At 38.5% G+C, this 20,074-nt stretch overlaps 1 protein-coding gene and 1 long non-coding RNA gene across 5 annotated transcripts in view; one reads left to right on the forward strand and one right to left on the reverse strand.

Annotated features, from left to right (window-relative positions):
- The window catches only part of DMXL2 (Dmx like 2), a 47,544-nt gene that overhangs the window by 16,245 nt on the left and 11,225 nt on the right, over positions 1-20,074 (reverse strand). For all 4 annotated transcript variants that reach the window (XM_039557336.1, XM_039557339.1, XM_039557337.1 and 1 more), the window contains exons 6-24: positions 19,775-19,841; positions 18,861-19,039; positions 18,365-18,548; positions 16,903-17,077; positions 15,884-16,117; positions 15,490-15,767; positions 14,614-15,310; positions 12,828-12,949; positions 11,668-11,757; positions 10,169-10,286; positions 9,296-9,415; positions 8,600-8,827; positions 6,193-7,872; positions 5,533-5,643; positions 4,631-4,800; positions 3,973-4,070; positions 3,651-3,816; positions 2,486-2,750; positions 749-1,836 (exon numbers count right to left, since the gene is read on the reverse strand). In XM_039557336.1, coding sequence (XP_039413270.1) covers positions 749-1,836; positions 2,486-2,750; positions 3,651-3,816; positions 3,973-4,070; positions 4,631-4,800; positions 5,533-5,643; positions 6,193-7,872; positions 8,600-8,827; positions 9,296-9,415; positions 10,169-10,286; positions 11,668-11,757; positions 12,828-12,949; positions 14,614-15,310; positions 15,490-15,767; positions 15,884-16,117; positions 16,903-17,077; positions 18,365-18,548; positions 18,861-19,039; positions 19,775-19,841 — 6,070 coding nt within the window. The remainder of the gene's footprint in view (positions 1-748; positions 1,837-2,485; positions 2,751-3,650; positions 3,817-3,972; positions 4,071-4,630; positions 4,801-5,532; positions 5,644-6,192; positions 7,873-8,599; positions 8,828-9,295; positions 9,416-10,168; positions 10,287-11,667; positions 11,758-12,827; positions 12,950-14,613; positions 15,311-15,489; positions 15,768-15,883; positions 16,118-16,902; positions 17,078-18,364; positions 18,549-18,860; positions 19,040-19,774; positions 19,842-20,074) is intronic.
- On the forward strand, positions 9,763-12,761 carry LOC109143433. Its single transcript, XR_002043609.2, has 3 exons — positions 9,763-9,930; positions 10,743-10,894; positions 12,655-12,761. It is a non-coding gene; the product is annotated as an uncharacterized LOC109143433 (long non-coding RNA).

A 20,074-nucleotide genomic window follows, 5' to 3' on the forward strand; every position in this document is an offset into this window, starting at 1 on the left:
ATACAACAGTCACTGGTCTGAGTTTAGTAACAAAGCCAAATTTGTACTCCTCTGAGTTTCTCAAGGGGAAACAAACAGAACTTTTTAAAATTCTTAAACATACATTCTAAGCCAAGTACCACCAACAGCTGTCTGTTGCCCCTATTTGAAACAGGAGAAATCTACGACTAGAGCGTGTTAAAAGACTTGCCCAGTATCAGATTATCTGCTGTAGCTCAGTGTAGTAATTAACAATTGCTGTAAAATACCGCTTTTTGTATGAAATGTAGAAAATGCCCTAACAGAGTAAGAGAGAGCAGTACCCTGTCAGACCTGATATTATTTGTTGAGCCTTGAAGCTAAGACCCCATTCCTTGTAGAGGTCTAGGAATGAGATTTTGTTTTATTTCAGTAAGTGTGAATTTTATTTATTCCATAGGTACCTAGAATATTGTGACCAAAATTACATCATAGTAGTACACATACAATGCTGCAGGTATAGTATAAACAGCAACATTTATATTCCATAGTCATAAGTAGCCTGATCCTCAGTGCCACACAGCAGATTCTTCAGAACCAAATAATCCATACTGGGAAAAGCAGTGTGCTTAAATACCAAATTCTTTCTCCAAGAACATTAAAGTGATTGTGACCATGAGACTTGCAGAACATTAGCAGCATCTATCTAGACACAAACTTAGGCATTTGACATAACTGACATCTAGAACTGTTCACATTCATCAACAGAAAGGAGTTGAACTTGCTTTACCTGCTGTGACTCCTGCAGCAAGAACTTCAGCTCCATTCTCACAGATGCTAAACCTCCACCTTGTGCCCCATGAAGACTACAGTAACTGAGAAAAACTCGGAGAAGTGCTTGGTTCTTCTGCAGCCACCACTTCCTCCTCTCAGCGTGTTCTCGCTTTGCCTGCAACCTCCTTCTTTCGATCTGGTGCCGTTCATAGGAGCCAATGTCTGGCTTATCCGTAATATCTTCGGGGTCAAGCAGATCCCCATTTACTTTGGTGTATGTTTTACAGTAGTCTTTGTCCCCTGCGTCGTGGTTGCAGATTTCATGCATAGCAGCAATCTCTTTTTCCAGCCAGTTGTACAGCTGAAATCTGAGCTTTCCTCCATCCACTTCATAACCGGTAGCCAAAGTCCTCAGTTCAGTCATAAGGATTTTCAAACAAGCTCTGAACTTCAGTTGCTCAGCAATAACATCAACCTCAGTGTCTCCTGCCTCAGGAACCTCCCCATGTGGTGTTTGAGCCATGCTGGTGTCTGAGGTCCTCTCATCTTCACTCTTAGAATCGGACTTTTTCATCATTATCCCAACATCCTTGTCTTCTTCATCTGACCCATTTTTGTCTTCACCCCAATCAAGAGTAAGAGGCTCATCGTCAAATTTTACTGCTGGTTGACTCCAGTCAAATTGTGCTGAAGATTCAACAGTACTCTCCAAACCAAAGGAAGCTGAAATGGGTTTTGACCAGTCTATATCACCACTTCCAGCACCATCCTGTAGGGCTTTGGAATCTGAAACATCAGCCTGGATTGAAGGACTGGATGAATCCTTTTCTCCAGCTACAGTGGACCTTTTTCTTATTTTTGGAATTTTGGAAAGGACTTCAAGAGCTAGTACAGGGCAGCCCACTTTAAAATGAGCATTTGCAGTAGTGAAGAATAATTTTCTTTCTATAAGATTAATTTTATCAACAAAGCTCTTCTCAGTTTTTAGACCTAAGGTGGCCAGAGTTCCTTCTGGTGAGCTGAAGTATCTTCGGATGAGCAAAGGATGGGTCCGAAGATAGTTGTAAAAACTGAACACGACAGGATTGCATGATTTGACAATAACTGAGGAAATAAACAGACATGACATGTATTGAAAATGCCTTTTAGATGGTATTACTCTGTTTTGCAGTTATTTCCTGCATTAGAGATTTACCAAAACACAAAAACAAAGACAATTTTGGGTCTAGTTACCAAAATAAAATGAAAGAATTACTTATTCACCACAAAAAGAATAAAGGTATGAGCTGGATGAGTAGAAAGATACCAAATTCTCTCATTTGCCTCGCAGTTACATTGCAGTCAGCTAAGCTAAAAAGCAGCTGAGATGATCATCCAGGTAGAGATTTTCCCAAGGAAACTCCCATAGGGAATATGAAACCTACGCAGGCACCTGTCACTTAACACTAATCTTGAAGAGATAGGATAGGAAATCCTGCTACAATACTGCTAATTCCAAGAAGCAAGAATGAGAATTTAAGTGCACTGGAAAAAAGACCAACCAGCACTCATTACTAGAGAAGTATTGTAAGGAGTGCCAAACAAAGACAGCTCTCCTGAGCTTAGCTGAGAGCAGGAACTAAGTTTGGTCTTAGAGGGTTGGAGACAACCCTTGGAAAAAACTGGAAACATATTTATATTGTTTTAAAGCATTGTTCCCACTCTTCTTTTTCTTAATAAGTTTGCCCCATCAGATTAATATTTTTTCCCTTACCTGGGTTTTCATCATCCTCTTTAGGTGTTTGTTCCAATAACGTATCCAGTGCTCGTGTGTAATCTTTCATTATCCAGTATGCAATGCTTCTCAGAAATGGATCAGAATGCAACTTAGTACAGCTGAATCCAGTTCCATCCTTCTGGCAACCCAAGATCTTTTCATAGAGAATGGAGGTGTACGTGACAGAGGTTTCAAACTCTGACTCATACAGACGAGCAATAACCATAGCCAACTGGATGTCTTCCATCTTCTCAAGGCACACCTATGATAAGCAGAGGGAAAAGGTTGTTTTATGAGGGAAAGGGAGTTCTATAAAATAAAGTGAATAGCAATATATGTTTACAGAACATATAATTTTTTTTCTCATCATATCTGTTCTTTGAACTATAAATTAATTTTCGGGTCAAAAATGTGGTATGTGAGTAACATTTTCTTCTGTTTGGAAAGAGGTGTGCTTTTCTCTATTTTAGGGATTTTAATATGCACAGCAGTACATAGCATTAAAAAATTAATATGGCAGAAGATAAAGATGCCTATTTTAATCTAGTAGAATAATTGCACCCTCCACTTTAATGTTATTACATCACTGGTAAGGTATTTTTCATATCATCATGTGCAGAATTACATCTCTGAGGGAAAATACATTTTCAAGTGAAGACAAACATACTGTAAATAAATAGGCAGGACTACTAAAGGTTCCCTAACTCCCATCCTCTCCTGAGAGACACTGCTTAGCTTACGATCCTGCTCACAGCTCCCACCTCCCTTGTGGCAAGCAGCATCATAGCCTCCACTAAAAAGGGATCCCAGGGCTGCTTTAGAAGAGAACTCTTGACTTCTTTTTTTACTTAATGTTGTATCAGTAGGTCATACAGGATAGCTGGAGGCCAGAAGGGTCACAGCTAGTACTCCCAAGAGAGCTTCCACTGAGGAATGGTGTATCTGAACAATTATTCTGGCCTTCAAATCAGCTTCCAAGCTGCTTTTCACAGTAGTGTGGAGGTAAATGGTATGTCTGCAGGGCACAAGGGGGTCCTGTGTGGACATACCATCCCATTTGTGCTGCCACAATTTGTGGAAACTTCATCAGAGAACAGCCTGTGAGGATGCAGTAACACAGGTCAAATGAGAATCTGAAACTGAATTTCTCAAAAGCGGATACCTCTATAGCATCTTTTAGTGAACCTGCTAGCAAGAAAAATGCAGCTGACTGCTCAAAACGTTGTTTTCCCAACAAAGCAAAAGCATTTTTTAAAGCAGCTTTACGCCATCGGTCTTCATTGAAGTTGTGGCTGAAAAAGGCAGTCATCTTTTCATCATGCTGGGACCTGCATAAAGAAATGCAATGTATAGAGCTATTTATTATGTAACCTTAGCATACAGTCACTTGAACAACATTACTTGAAATTAAACTCTACTCTTGAATGAGTTCTGCTTTGCATTCCTGGTTCAATTAAGATTTAATCAAAGTTAGCAGAACTCACCTGAACAGACCCCACACCACTGCCTTTTTCTTCATAGCAAGGTAAAAAAGTGCAGCATCTAAGGCATCATTGTTCCTCTGGAACGAAGCTTTTGCAACCTGTAGTGAACAAAGCCTACTATTATCAATGAAAATATAAAAGCTGCTTTTAGCTAAATAACCTGTGTTCTTTGTCACAGAGGATGGCCAGGTAGACTGTATCACCCCTACAAAGCAGCAAAGTAATTCTGAGAAGATGTTTTATTCCTGTGTAACAGAGGTCTACACTGTAAATGCTTTTAAGAGTCAGAAAAACAGCACTATTGCAAATAGCAACCCCTCTCAAGCACCGTGGGACATTAGGAGTGTGCAAATAAAAATATTTTTTTTTAAATTGTTACAGTAACTCATACTATTAGGTGAAATTCCTCTGGCAATTCATTATTTAAAAATACTTAAGCTAACAACAGTATTTCTTGAATGAATACTGTTTGGATTTTATATAGGACTCTGATGTAATTGTATTTGATTTGGAGTACTAGGATAATTGTACTGCTCCTGGATTCTTTGATTAAGCTGTAAGTTTTAAAAATGTATTCTTACATTAAATGACTTGGAAATTTAGTACAGTAGGCACACCTAAGAGCACGGAGATAGAATCTGTAACTGGTAAAAAGTACCTTCTCGATGCACCTTCGGAGAGTGTTGATATTCCTGACCCACCAACCAATACCCATAGCTCTCAGTTCAGACCACTGTGGGTCTCCCTTCTGGATAGCAGGAATCATATTGATCAACTCCTCCTCAGCCTCAGAATGGAAGGCCCATGCAAAATGGCAAGTTGACAGGCCTAAACAATAACATAAACCAACATAATCCAGGAGACTAAGAGTTGTTAATAAGCAAATGCAATATGTCAGGGATGCCAAGTGGGATCTCCAGCCCAAGAGCTGGGTACATCTGAGAGAGACCGATTCCCTCAACAGGAAGTAGAGCTGTTGAAGGAACAGCTGAAATATCTTTTTGCTTGTTACGGAGGTCCTCTCCTCAGTACTTTCATCATTTTCCAGTACCCCATCCATAAATGCCCAAGAATTATATGTTGAAAAAATGAAGGTAAAATATTCTGTTATCACAGAAACAGACCCATTCTGGGTCAGAAACCTTTCTCTCTACTCTTTAGGTGGTAGCTTCTTTTATTTTCAGTATTTCACAACAGCATTTACTCAGACTGAGCAAAAAAAGAAAACCTGCTGTGAATAATAAAATATTCTTCAAGATAAGATAAATCCATGCTTATGTAAGGAAATGTCTTAATTCTCCCAGCAGAAACAATGAATTACAATCTGTGTTTTATCTGGTTGGGGAATTTATTCATGCCTCAAACTGGATAGGTCAGAATCTTCTGAGCTATACTTTTTTTGCTATTTACAGTGCATGTAGGGAAGCCTATACACCAAGCCTTTGCAAGATAATGGCCTTAATGGAATAGACAATCAACATGCAGCTAACAGAAACATGACGTTATAAATCGAAGGTAAGCAGATGCTGTGAGTGAAGCCATCCTTGCCCTGAGGGTTACCTTGGTGAAGCAGCTGGACACGGTACAGGGGAGGCAGCGATGTCAGCAGGCAGGTGTGCAAGCGCATGGCCAGCAAGTACCGCAGGCCACATTCATCCAAGGTATCTCTTCCTGTGCAATATAAAGTACACTTCTGAACAGGCAGCTGACCACAGTAGATCTATGTACAAGTTATCATATACAGTGTGTGAGGAATGGATGTTTCTAAGCTTGCTGAGAACCTGAACTACAAGTTATTTATTACATATGAATTACAAGTAGATACTCCGGCGAAGGGGAGCTACGGGCGAGCATCTCCGTCTTGCAGGGGCAGAGGGCTAGCTTTTATAGGGATACAGGGGGTAAAGGCCAATGGGTTACAAGGGATCTGCATAGGGTCTCCTAGAGGATTCTGGGTCTGACTTTTCTCGCCGTGACTAAAGAAGTGGTTGCCTTTCCAGGGAGTCCTGCTGGGCGATTATGCAATCTCAGCAGACATCCCTCCAGGGCAGTGGCTGGACATACCCCACAGATACTTATATTTGTTTTTCTTTTTTACTGTATCTAACCTGAATAACTGATGCTAGCTTTCAGCTTTGTTATCCCAAAATACCCAAGGACTAAGTTTACCTTTGCTGAGAAGAACAAGAATGTCAATTCAAGAATAAGCCAGTTACTAACCCGAGTAATTCTTATCTCTGTTCTCATCCAGCTCAGTGCTTGTCGTGGCCACAGTGTCTGCCAAAGCTACAAGGAACATCTGCTCCAGTCGAGTGAGGCCTGGCAGACTTGAGTGCATCAGGTGGCTTGAAAGGACACTGGCGTGTTCTCGGCCAAAGTAAGTTGGCCCATACTGTGACAGATTAATAACTTTGGATTTACTCTCCCTCTTTTCAGGCTCAAAATCTATAAAGTCTTCAGTTGTAACAGGTTGAATCTGGAACAGATCCGAGTACTGATCCTCTGTTTTCCTCTTTGCATGGTCTTCAGAGCCCTGAGGTATTTTAGAAGCTTCGTCAGAAACATAGGTGGCATCCTGATCTGCAGCAAGCAGTGCATAGAGGGGCAGTGGGGGAATTGAGTCTATCTCCGTGTAGTCTCGGGTACCATCTTTCCCTGCAGTGATGGTATCCTTGGCAGTACTGCCACTCACACTGATGGTGCGAGAAAGGTGGCGCTTAGGACCAGTCCCTTCTCCAGCTTCTGTGTCTTTGACTATTGCAACTTCTCCTGCAATGCATTTAACTAAATGTGACAGAATCGCTTTGGCTCGGCGAACTTTACCCAGGTCCATCAGTTCTAATAACTGGGTTGGATGATACTGGGGTAGAGTAGGTGAAAGAACATGAGCAGCTTCAAAGAGGCCCCCATCCTGAATTACAGTTGGAGTGCCAAAAACATCATCCACAATACCTGCCCCATCAATTACGCTGGTTTTCTTCACTACTGCGCTTGTTTTAAATGGATCTTGTGTTGTTGAGTCTTCAGAAGTAAAAACATCACTTTCTCCATTACCAAACTTGACGGCGTGTTTCCACTGGGCATAAACGTGCATTTCACAGTCCATTCCCACCACCAGTATTCCATCTCTCACCCAGGACAGAGAGACAGGCAGGGAAGGAGTGCCATCCACAGACGATACCAAATCAATGGACCTGAGCAACACCCACTTTGACTTCACACCTTGTTTTATGCTCCCTCCTAGAGGCAAGGTGATGACAGCTACTCCCTCCTTGCTGCTGGATTGATCTGTTACAATCCCCGAAAGCCTTCCGTACATGAAGATGTTGGCACCCACTCCAACTGTCAGTATATGTGAGCCATCTTCTTTTGAAACCCAGTCCAAATGCACCAAATGCTTGATACTGGGCACCAGGTACTTGTCTTTATTCAAAAAACCGTCTGACTTACTGTAAACAAATAAATTACTATCCACACTGACCCTTGAGTCAAGTACACTTCCAACCTTAACTAAATCATCCAGATGAATTGTCTGTTCCAAAACCCACTCTGATCCTCCAGTAGACTCACACTCAAGTATACAAACATGCATGGAAAATTCTTTGGAAACAAACCCATTATGCTGTATGGGTTGCTTGTATGCTACTGCAAGACGTCCTGTGTAAGAGCAGCTAACAGCAACTGGCCTTCCTACTATGCTCACTGTACTGCTGTTGTCTTCCCCTTCATCGTTCATTAGAGGCCATTTTCTCCAGTGGTACGTTTCCTTCTCTTCAGTTTTGCTGCTCAGGTCTGTCTCTACAGTGCATCTCCAGAAGCGCACTCTGTTGTCCGAACAGGACGTTACTATCAAATACGGTGCGAGGCAGACCGGGTAGATTGATGAGGAACTCAAGTGACCTGAAGTCAGAACAAACACATTTACTTTTAGTAATAGGCAGTAGAATGCCTATATGATTAAGGCAGACATAACACTGCCTACCTACTGCTAGAGAACTTTACAACCTGGTGTTATTTTTTTGATTTGGAGTTGGATAAGGGCAAATAATATTAGGGCTGGTAACAGTCTTGCAGCTTGAACATTATCTATCATCTGCACTTCTGGTCACTAGTCAAAGAAGATAAACTGGAACTGAACTAATTCAGAGAAGGGCTGTTAGTACAATGACAGGAATTCAAAGCCCTAATCAGATGAGATTAAGGAAGTTAAGATTAGGTTTATATAGCCTACCAAAAGGAAATCTAAGAGGGAAAGGGAAAAAAATAACAGGAGAGACAGAAAGACAATCAGAAGAAGGTGTAAGTGCATCAGGTAAAAAATCCCACTATACCAAACACAGGAATGCTGACAAATGAGCAAGTGAGTGTAAACTGTTCATTAATAAATAAGACTAAAAGTCACATTTCCAGCTATTAGAGGAGTAAGTTTCAGGAACAGCTTTCCTGTGGGGACTCCATATATTTATGGAAGAGTAATAGGACATGGGCATGATGATTTGAAAGCACCTTTTCAGTCCTGTGTTTCCTGTGTCAGTAAATCAGAATCTTATAGGCTGGGGAGATACAATCCTATAAACTAGGAAATAAATCAGTGGACCAACTGTATAGAAAAAAATGTTAAAGTTACCTGCTGAAGGAGTTGCTCTTACTACTTCTACACCAACAGGAAGATCCAGGGGTTGGCTATACACAAGTCTGGAGCTCAGAATGAGTTTACTAGCAGTCTGAAGGTTAGCAATCGATGAAGATCGTGGAATGGGACTTATGCCAGGTGATACATCTGGAGAAGAATCCACAGTCTTCTGCTCAGGTACACTGAGTTTATTATCTACTAAAGATGCTTCAGTTGGTTTTGCTATGTAAAAAAATTTGACAACAACGTTAAAATATTGTTTATAAGGGCAAGGCATGAATATCTGATAATCAAATTTATTTGTTTTTACAAGAGCTCAAGTTGCACAGAAAATAATTATATGATGTGTGCAGGCTGTGTCAGTTTTATTGCATGCTGTGACTATTCATTTAAGGCATCCACAATATTCTGAAATACTGATAGTTTGAAATAAAGAAGCCACTGCTTAAGTACATTACTCACTCTATCAACACATTTTTATATTGTCATTGGTATAGAATGCAACCAATGTTTGTAAGAATTTTACTGCTTCTATTGCATTCATGTATTATTCTGAAGATTCTTGATTTTTAGGCTTCTGCTTGACAAAGGTGACACAATTTGTTCTGTAATAAACCACCAAAATTTGTTTTATCTTAAGTAATATGATAGAAATGTGTCTCTCTAAGAAAGTTACAATCACTCACTCACCTAAACAGGCTTGCACAGATTTGAGATGAAGATGCCACATTTGAAGAACAGAACAGCCACTACCATCTTTTTCAATTACTACCAGGAAGAACTTCTCTGAGAAAGGTGGTGGACGATACCCTGTAATTTAAATATATTATACATATAAACATATATATTCACATAGGGTAATGAAATTTATATTCAACCTAAATAATTTTTCCATAACAAAAGATTCTCTAAAAACTATCCACAATAAAACCCCCATTTTCATCTTTAAAATAAATTGTTAAGATTATAAACCAAAATATTGAAACAGTACCATTAGTAGCATGCTTTAATTCACATTTTGTTTGCTCATGACAACAGAACTACAAAATAGATACTGACTTACAGAAAATCTGAGTATTAATGGCAAATCTAATTTATTAGATATTTGCCTTCCCATTCAGTTTGAACTATTTTGCCAGATTATAAAGGTTCTTCTAACTGCCTGCTTTCTTCCTTTTTCTGTTGAAGTTTCAAGTCTACTACTGAATTCCCCAGTGACTTTCCATTGCATTAACCTGAAAGCCAGACGTAGTGACATCATCACCTGGAACTACCTGTTGATGCAGAAAACGTGCTTCTGTTCTGTTCACATTTTGATATATAATGTAAGCACTTCGAAAAATGCACTTTCTTATTTGAGTTGTTTCACTCTAAGCAACCAGAATGTCTTTGTTTAACACCATTTAGCAACAATTCATATGAGCAATACACAACAGCCATTTCACTGAATTCCACAGATTCTCATTTGAAAGTAAATTACCATATGCCAGATAGATTTTAGTATTCCTTAAGAACATTTTTTGGTACCTATTTAATTCATATTAGTTATAGTTTATGCTATACCTTGTGATGGCTGGAAAAATATCTCAGTTTCCTTCCCTTCCACATCTTCCTTATGTGGTTTGTATCCCAAAATGAAGTCTTCTTGGAAGACATGAAGCAACTGTGTGTTTGAGCCACACTGAAACATTGAGCAGTCGTTATGCTTCCAGAACAGTATAGCAAAATTTGGTACTAATGCAATTATTTCCCCTGTGCAATCTAGCTACCAATGAAGAACACTTTCTTTTATTAAGTTTAATACTATCATCAGAAAACCCCAATATTTTTCTTTCATATTAAGAACAGCCTGTTCTAGAACTCATCATTTGTATATTTCAATAATTTCACCGAGGCCTACCAGGATAGACAAATTCTGTAATAACACTTTTGCTGCAGTTATTGGCAGATGAATTAGTATCTGATTCATTTTTATTTCTTTGGTGTTGAATAAATGACAGTGGCAAAAACTGTCAGACTCTTATCCCTCTTCAGTGGGAAGACATATCTGCAGTTAATTGCTTGGGAAATCTAAAAAAGGGAACAAATCACAGATTTTCCTTCTCTCAGATATCTTAACATCTGTCTTTTCTGACAGCAACGTATTTCTTTGTGGTAACTCTACCTTGCTACAGAGAAGGCTGCTCATGGTGAAATCCTTCCCTGCTGGTAAGGAAAAAGACGTCCCCCAAATAACAGTGATGGCAAAGCTATCATGCTGCAAAACACCTTTTTCCCCAGAGAAGCAAGGTAAGACACTATTCCCTGTACTCATTTATAAAAATTCTAGGAAAATGTTTTGTAGATCTGAACTTAAATTTGAAGATTCTATGCTATTGATACTTAAAAGACACAGAAATTTATTGACAATAGAGAAATACTCATTTATACATGTCAAACCCCCACAGTTTTCTAATTCAGAGTGGCAAAACTCGCTGTTTTCACAGGCTGCTAACAGAAAACAGCACTGGAACATGTATGGAAAAAATAATTGAGTAAGAACAAGGTTTAATTATCCTACCTGCTCATTGATTGAAACGTATAGCTGTGTTAATTAATAGGTACAATTTTTTTTTTTCAATACAGGCACAAAAACCTTCAAGTTGTACCTGGCTATCATTCTTACATTTTGGCTATCATTCTTACTAGTTAGATCTACTTGTTAGGTTTGGGCTTTTACTGTTATTTTTGTTTGGTTGGGTTTGAAGGGATTGTAATTTATTTCCCTTTAAATTATGATACCTTGGAAGCCATTCTTTAGTAAAGTTTTGTTTTCATCATGAGTTATGCTTAGAAAACATAGATCTACTCTAAAAATGAGCTTTGAGCTCTTAGCAGCTAACAGAAAGCTGGCTTAGTGAAATGCTCAAGGTATCTCAATATTCACAAAGATTCAAGGCAGTCATTGTCACCATAGAGAAATGTCACCTCTTTTACCTCTTTTCAACAGATTAGGCTAATTAACAAAGTTATTAAACACCTTTCTTTATGTGATACCCTTAAAGAGTTAACCACTTATTTACTTTGTTAGTTATTGCATCGAGCTCAATGATGCATCCTGGTCGAGCAGTAGATTGTTGGCTCACAATATTAAACACCTCCCCAATGAGTTTCTGAAACAGAGAAAAATGAGTAGAATTAATATATTTTTCCTTTGGACAGAAGAAAATTGCAGTTGCTTATGATAAACTGATGCTTCAATTTTTCTTGTTGGCACAAACCGCAACAGAGTTCTTGCAGTTGTCACTTTGGCACTCCTGAATAATGTGTTTATCAAACCATGTGCACTGCTGTGAGTCGGCAGCTCTTTGTGGGGATGATACACCAGTTTTTATGGAATCTAAATATTGCTAATTTAAAGATTTATCCTTGCATAACACCACATAATGTATCTGTGCAATGAGAAACAATATACTGTTTCACTTCTTTTTCAAGCTTCAGGTTTTGTCACAACATGTAGGAAAAAAAATCAGTACAGCTGACATATAAGCTGAAAGCTTTATTGATTTTTGCTGGAATGTTCACAGTCATTGCTCCTAGAACAGATTCCTCAGACTGATCTGAACACTGACAGGCCCTGTCTTGCAGGATGGTTTATAAAATAACAGAAGAATGGGAAAAAAGGGAAGATGTGTTTCTTTATACAATAACAGTACAAAGTCAGGCTTTACTTTTCTTAATGCCAGAGAAATGAAAGATAAAAAGAATGAAAAAATTGGTCATTGGAAAAAAAAGCTAATATGTCCCTTAGCTGATTCCCTCATATCCCACCATCTCTGCCCTTCCTCATACATAGATGTAACTCAGGTGGATACACCTCAGTCTTGCTCTTCTGCTTTCACCTTTCCTCTTACTCTTGACTCCCCTCTTCTGAGAGGACAAACTAAGTAAGAAATGCTATTTTTCCTTTTCCCACCTGCCGCAGGTTAGGGGAACTTGTATGGGAAATTTTGGTTCAGTGCAGACACTTTTAGTAATAATAGCTGCATTTTTTCTGCTAATGCTTACAGACAGCTGCAAAACGTACAATTATGCAAGATCTAATGCATAAGATCCTATACATGGAATTGCACAAAAATCACACAGAACTAAAGGAAGACAAGCCACTGGAAGGGGGAAAAGGTGAGTTATGTTAGTTTTATTTTAATAGTTTCAAACCAAACCATTGCTACATAAAACTTACAGATGATTCAGGGTCAGATAATTCATCCAGAAGTTTTCGTGCATCTACAACAGCTTGATAGAGCCTCAGGTTTTTGCCATCTGATGCAACAAAGCAAGCACTAGCAGAGTTGCAATAGGTACCTAACAGAAGACACAAAAAAATCATGGAGAAAAAAATGGCATTCAATGGCATCAGGTAGTCTGTTACAATCCTCAGTGTAAGAACATGCTTCAAACATAATTTTCATAAAGCATTGAAGCAAAAAAACTAAGCAAATGTGTGCCTTAATACACCATCATTTGAACTCTGAAATAATTCCCTTTCTGAATTTGGTTCATGAATGTAACCAAAACTCCTCAAAAAAGTTCAATGATCTATGCTGAATTCCAACACGATTCACACATGCCAACCCCAGTCTGCAGTACACCTAAGGGAACGCTGCCATTCCATACTCTGGTGATGTTTGATTCACTCTCACCTCTGGGGCACTGCTTGGAAGAGCCAACTCCAGATTTCTGAGGTTGTCAGAGACATTTCAGAGCAGGAGTCTAAGAGGAAACTGTTCAGCCATAGCTTTCTTCCTTGTTTACTGTCTCTAGGCTCTTTGCATAAAATTAACCTCTAAGAATATTCCCTTCTGCCCTGAAGTTAAAAGTGCAGATATAAAAGTGGAGGGAGAAATAGATCTGTACTGAATAAAATACGAAGAATTGTAAGAGTGTCTTTTTTTCCTTCTCAACAGTATATACAGCAGGTTTGACAGGAGATTTTTCTATTCTGATATACATTTTCCTCTAAACTACAAGAATGCAGCTCATTATTTGTGTTTAGAACACTTTGTTGGGATACAGACAGCCCAGAATGTGACTATGTAAGCACAGAAAATGGATTTGTTTTACTTTAAATCAAAGATACTAAGTATTTATAACCTGGTATTTGTATAAAATTTCATGTTACGCCCACAGCACAGATGGCATTCAGTACTGTACACAAAGATGACAGCTACTATAACAGCATCTTTGTGATAATTAAAAAATAAGTATCTGTGTGGCTGGATTGAGTAACTATTGTAGAAGTAGTTTTCTTAACTGCAATGGCAAGCTCTAAAATTAAAAACAAAAACTGAAGAACTGGCCAAGGACATCACACATCAGATCTTGTACTGTCTGACCTCTGAAAAAGTGTTGCCTGTAGTTCTGTAAACTTAATGTAGTCTATGTATTTACAAACATCCTGAGTTCCAACTGGGCTTTTGTAAGCCTCTGGTGGTCTGAAGAATTTCAGTATTGTTTCTTGATGTTCTAAGCAGTTTTTAGCCAGCATGTCAAAGGAATCTGTTAATGCCAATTTTTGCTGGAAATCTTCCCCAATAATTCTGATGTTCAAGTGGTCCAAATGCTAGTTCTGTTCAACCCTCTGGCCCTGCAGCTGCATGTGGCTAGCACCCCTAAGCCATCAGCACACCTGCATTTGCAACACCACATCAATGCAGAGAGCACTCAAGGAAGCTGCCTGAAGCGCTGGGGAAAGGCATCACCTTGTGGGAGCAAGGAGTGCTTGCTCACACAAAGGAGTTCTTGGGTGTCAGCTCATCCACAGGGACTGCAGACACACTCAGACCACAGCAAGTGTTTTGCAGGAGCTTAGCCACAAATGAAGTAAAACTGCTTGATTTGCATAATGTAAGGAAATCTTTGAAAAGTTAATGTAAATATACTCCATATAAAACAGTAATTTATTTTAACAAGTTAGTTCTACAACTCACAGTGTTAAGCCTGTATGGAAACATGCCAGGTATACTCACCAAGGCAATAGCTGGGAATTAGTGTTGGAAGCCAGGCTACATTAGAGAAAGCAGAGGTGTGAAGAGAGTTAATTCGAGCCAACTCAGACACTCCTCCAGTGTAGGATAAAGGTCCTATGGGGTCTACTCGCCACAGAATCAGCTCACTATAGATTGCATTTGGGTCATGGAATGTACGGGTTGCTGCATTTTTAAGTTGCTGCTTAGCAGAACCTTTCTTTTGCTTCATAGGATCCATCATCCTGTTTATCCTGTCGGAGTCCCAGGAAGTGTCTGACTCAGGAGTTAACAGGGCATTGTGATGGGAAGATGTCAGCAGCAGTGGTAAAACAGAATGGCAGGCCAGATCATTGAGGTGAAAGCGGTGTCCACAGTACCTAAACTTATGGGATACAGTTAGCACAGTAGTGAAAGCTGATTTATCAGCAAAAGTAACTGCCCACTGATTGAGAGAGCCATCTATATGTTTGGAAATCATCATTACCACAGGAGAAATTATATTCACATTTTCACTGTCCTGGGCAAAGCTTGGTCCTCTATTTGCTAGAGTTTTATCTGGAAAGTCCATCGTCTTCTGCTGTGCAGCACTGCTGTTGTCTTTTACAAAGACAGGGCAGGCATACATCATAATATTTTTGCTAAGGGAACTAGCATCTCCAGATGGAAATGCGACAGGAATCCTAGAAGAAAATGAAACCTAAAAAGAAAAAAAAAAAAAAAATTTAGAATACATGAACTCAGCTTCAGCCTGAATAAATGCTAGGTGTTTTACAGGAAGTACTTAAAATGAAATTCCTACCGATGTTCAGCTCTACAGCAGAGGACACAATGTTTGTTAATACCAAAAATAATAAAACCATTTCAAGTAAACCATACCTGAACTTGTCGAAAGATGCCTGGAGTGTATTCATCTAAATACTTCACATGCCACACCAGAAAGGTACCATCGACAGGGTGGATAGTAAAAAGCATATCTGGATTCCTGTTCCATTCAGTTAGGAGCAAGTCAATTTTCCGGTCTAACAAAACTGTCGGAAGAGGCAGGCGTGGGCCTGCTAGCAGAGATGCTTTGGGGCTTCCCTCTCTCTCTCCATCTTCATGTTCTGAAGAGCCTGTACCGGTCCCTGTCTCTGATTCTCTGTCTATAGACAAATCTGCAACAGAAAAGCAATGTGCCATTTTATCCATTGCAAAGATCTCCCTATCAGTTTCCTTTCAAAACACAAGCTGCTAGTAGCACTGTCCGATCAGAACTACCCAGATTACTAACCATGATCTAACTTCATATGTAAGCCTTTCTCTTTTTCTTCCATTTCTTCTTCCTCTTCAGCTTCAACATCAAAATCTTGTTCTAGCTGTTGTTCAGAAATTTTTCTTAGATGCTGCATGAATACTTCAATAGAGGACGTAAAATGAAATTCTTTATTATTCAGCCAGTGGACAACGAAGCCTCCACTTCCTTCATCTGTATTAAAAGCTGTTCCAGCCAACACCGATGGAATATCTGTGGGCATTTTTGAACAAATAAAAAAGCTATATATTGAACTGTATAAAAATATATACAGCTATACATTAAGCTATATATTAACCACTCATCTTTTTATTCATACATGTGTGTACACACACCTTTCACTTATTTTAGGTATAACATAATTTGTGCCTGCAAGATTAGAAAAGGTAAGATGCAGATCAAGTTTTTACATCCAATTGTAATAAAAACAGCAAAGATATTTTAAGGTCAATGAATTTACATGAAAATTTATTCTTCTGTGAATGGTAAATGATACTCAATGGTTCTAATTGCTCAGTGCCATATATTGCCGTGTTGACTTTCACGTACAGACTTTACATTAAGTATGTCACTGCTCTTTAGTGTTTTTCTTTAAAAATGTTCTGTATTGTTCTATAAAATGCAGCTGGTTTCCTACAAAAAAAACCAGTGGTCCAGCTTTTTTTTCAATCACTACATATTCTGTAGGATACAATTACTCTATTCATCACACACCATGGCCCCCCAAACCCAAGAATCAAACATGAAGCAGACTGGAAATTTATGCTTCTTTTGACTTCTGATCTGCAAAGATGAATTTAATTTGCTCATAAAGGTGCTGAAGGCATTCAGAATAAATTCAGCTTCATTTGTCTTAAAAACTCTATGACAACTAACAGACTTCCTACAAGTTCCCTTTATTTGATTAGGCAAAGCAAAGAATGTGCATCTCAGCCACCTTTACTCTTTTCATGTTGTGAAAATACATGATTGCAGTCTAATAAATGGTTGTATTTCACCTGTATTAGGGTTGATGCTTGCTGCTATGTGGAAGTGACCAAGTGCATTTGCTTGATGGGAAATGTGACGCTGAACCTCGTGAGTACCCTGCTGATCTGGCAGGACATCTGTGTGGGTAACAAGAACTGAAGATCTCCTTTGTCCTTTTCTCATATTTTTCAAATGATGAATTGTCTGTTGTAGTTACAAAAAATAAATCAGTAAATGCTAAAACCACTGTAAGGTAAAAAGTCATGCTTATACAAAGCCTAAAGCTTCTTTCTACCAAAGAAATGAAGGCTAATTTCAAAAGGATTATTTTAAATAGATTTCAACACAGAGTAGTACGCTTATGTACAGCAGATCTGTCCAAAAGCAAAGTTCTTCTAACAGTCTTCTGAAAGTTCCTTTAATATCTACTCAACACCACCACAAAAATACACAGCATTTTTCACAACATTCATGAACAAGATTAGAACAATCTAAAAGCAGCAGCTTCTGTGGTATAATTTTATAATGAATTATTTTTGTATGACTGAAAATTTCCAAGAGCATGTAGAGAGCACAAATGATTTAACATCCCAAAGTGTAATTGGTCCCAAGCTCCCTATTTGTTGATGGCCATGATATTTAAGAAGTAAAAACCTGGTCTGATTGTAATAGTCTACAAATGAGTGATGGGGTGTTCTTTTGCTTTCTTATCTTTTCTTGGTTTTATACTGATAGCATAGAGACTGAGGGTAATGGACCACCACTTTGTCATCTAGCAGGATGACTTTATTAAAAACACTCAAGGATTTATAGGCTTCTTCTGTGTACAAGTTTTAGGATCAGCTACGCAGCCAGTGATTAGGAGACTAACCAATCACACAACTAAATGGCAGAGCAGATGTTTCTTGCTCTTTTATCTCAGGCACCCTCACACATCCCACACAGCCTTAGCTGAAGCATTCTCACGTAGGTATTTGTGGCTGCAGATGATCTTTGGTATGTACCTTCTCAGGGAAAAAAGCTGCCTGTTGAGGTCGACCAGGAGCAGCCACTTCTACAGATTGGTTTTCTCTTACTGTAAAGTTAACAGACTTCCTAAGACTATAGGACTGGCACTGAAACAAAATTATCAAACGAAGTAACTAAAAATTAAAAGCATTTATTTACTCCTTTCATTGTCTTTATAGTTGTAGACTTTCAGACCCAATCAGAATGAAACCATCATTACTATTCCACATTAAATATTTTCTCTTCCCATCACTGTCAGTTAACTATAGAAAAAGTAAATTGAGTTTTAAAAACACGGTGCTTGGATGCAGAGTCACAGTCTCTTTTTCAGTGTTTAGTAACAGACTTCAAAATTATGAAATAATTCAGACTATTCTGTAATGCATATAGGGCCTACATAATATACATTCTTAGAGCTTTATATCCTTAAAGTTTTAAGAATTGTGAAACAAAAAATTGGACAAATTAAGTATTTACTTGTACCTCTAGGGCATGCTGTATTGTGTCCTTTTGCTTTCCAGACTGTGAGATGGTGCTGCTGATGCTGGAAGTGGTGGTTTCACAGATCTGCTCCCCCAGGAGAGTATCTTCGGGTAACAGCGTCTCTGCCCACAGCCGGCAGATGCCATCGAGGCATGACGTGAGTAACACGTTACAGACCAACCCCCTGATGGCAGACACAGCAAAATTACTGCCTGGCTAGCTCAGTATAGACACAGCAGAAATTAGGGGAGTGTACAAGTATTTAGTAGTTATTGTTTTATCTAAATTTCTGCTTCTCCCCTAACTGAAGGTTAACCTGACCATCGTTATTAAATTCGGTGATAGAGAAGTTTATGGGAAGATGTTGGTACCCTTCGTTTCTTGAAAGTATAAGAAGAGAAATCTCACGTTCTTGATGGCAAAACATTAAGCAGAGTGTTAAAAAACCCACTTGATCAAAGGCTTGCTTGCTTTTTTATAAAGGCAGCTTTCGAACCTGGGCATGTACTTGCTGATGTTCCGCCAGGAAAATCCTGTCACTGCTCGGGGATGCGCCAAATAAACAAAGGAAAACTGCACATCCTCTGAGCACTTCTTCTTTTCTTCATTCTCCTGGGGCAGAAGAGATGACTTCCAACCAGTCATAGGATACCAAACCTTTAAGAGGCAGTCATCCTAGGTGAAGCAACAAAAAACCAGGGGGTAAGGTAGCTGTAATTAAAAATGTAACTAAAAGAAAATCCCAAGTAATAAGGAAACTGCTGTTCTGGTATTGTTCATGACAACTTGGCCCAGAACTAAAATTCATCTCACATTTAACTCACAGTAAGTGCAAGCAAAAAATACTTACTTACTGGGATTTGTAAACCAAAGGGAATCGTTCAAATGAGAGGGTGACATTAAAGAGAATTATTAATTGAAAATTTAGCTTGAATAGTGATTAGACAAAAAGTATTGCAGTCTGAAATACACCTGGTAATTGAAGCCAGAATTCACTAAATAAAAACCTTCTCTAACTTATCCAGACATGTGCATATTATACCAGTTTAAATGTGTATGTGTTCTATCATAATGGTCTCATTACTTTGAACAGAAGTAGAAAAAATTGTTTATATTCTTCTGAAAATTCATCTAAGTATACTTCATCTAAAAAAAAATCAAATATATATATACACATAAAAACATACAAGTCTGCATCACTGTCATTCAAGTATCCAGTAAGAGTACGTCGCTAAATCCAGTTTCTTGTTGCTGAAATTCATGGAATTACACGAAAATACAGCATTACACAAGATCGTAATTTACCTTTGCTAAGACTACAATAGAGTGTATGGTCTAGGACTAAACATATCACTTTTGTTAAACAAATGAAAAATACTGCAAAAACTCAAGTATTTTTTTTGTCCTTACCTTCCCGGCTGTCGCGAAATATTCACCATCAGGAGACCATGACATCAAATGCACTGATGTTGCAGTCCTACAGAATACAAGAGCAAGTTAAGTAAGGGCTATTTATTCTAAAATATTATTGCACCGGTATTCAGTTGATTCAGTGTTAGCGTTCATTATTTAAATTAAATATAAAATTAAGTAAGAATTAGATTAAGTATTTTATAGTTGTTGCTTTAACCATACTTTATGAATAGCAGAAGCATAAAAATATTTGCTACAATGAAACAAAATAGTATTTTCACACTTCTATGAAAAAAA

Source organism: Corvus cornix, chromosome 10 (genome assembly GCF_000738735.6).
Source record: "Corvus cornix cornix isolate S_Up_H32 chromosome 10, ASM73873v5, whole genome shotgun sequence".
Classification (NCBI taxonomy): Eukaryota; Metazoa; Chordata; class Aves; order Passeriformes; family Corvidae; genus Corvus; species Corvus cornix.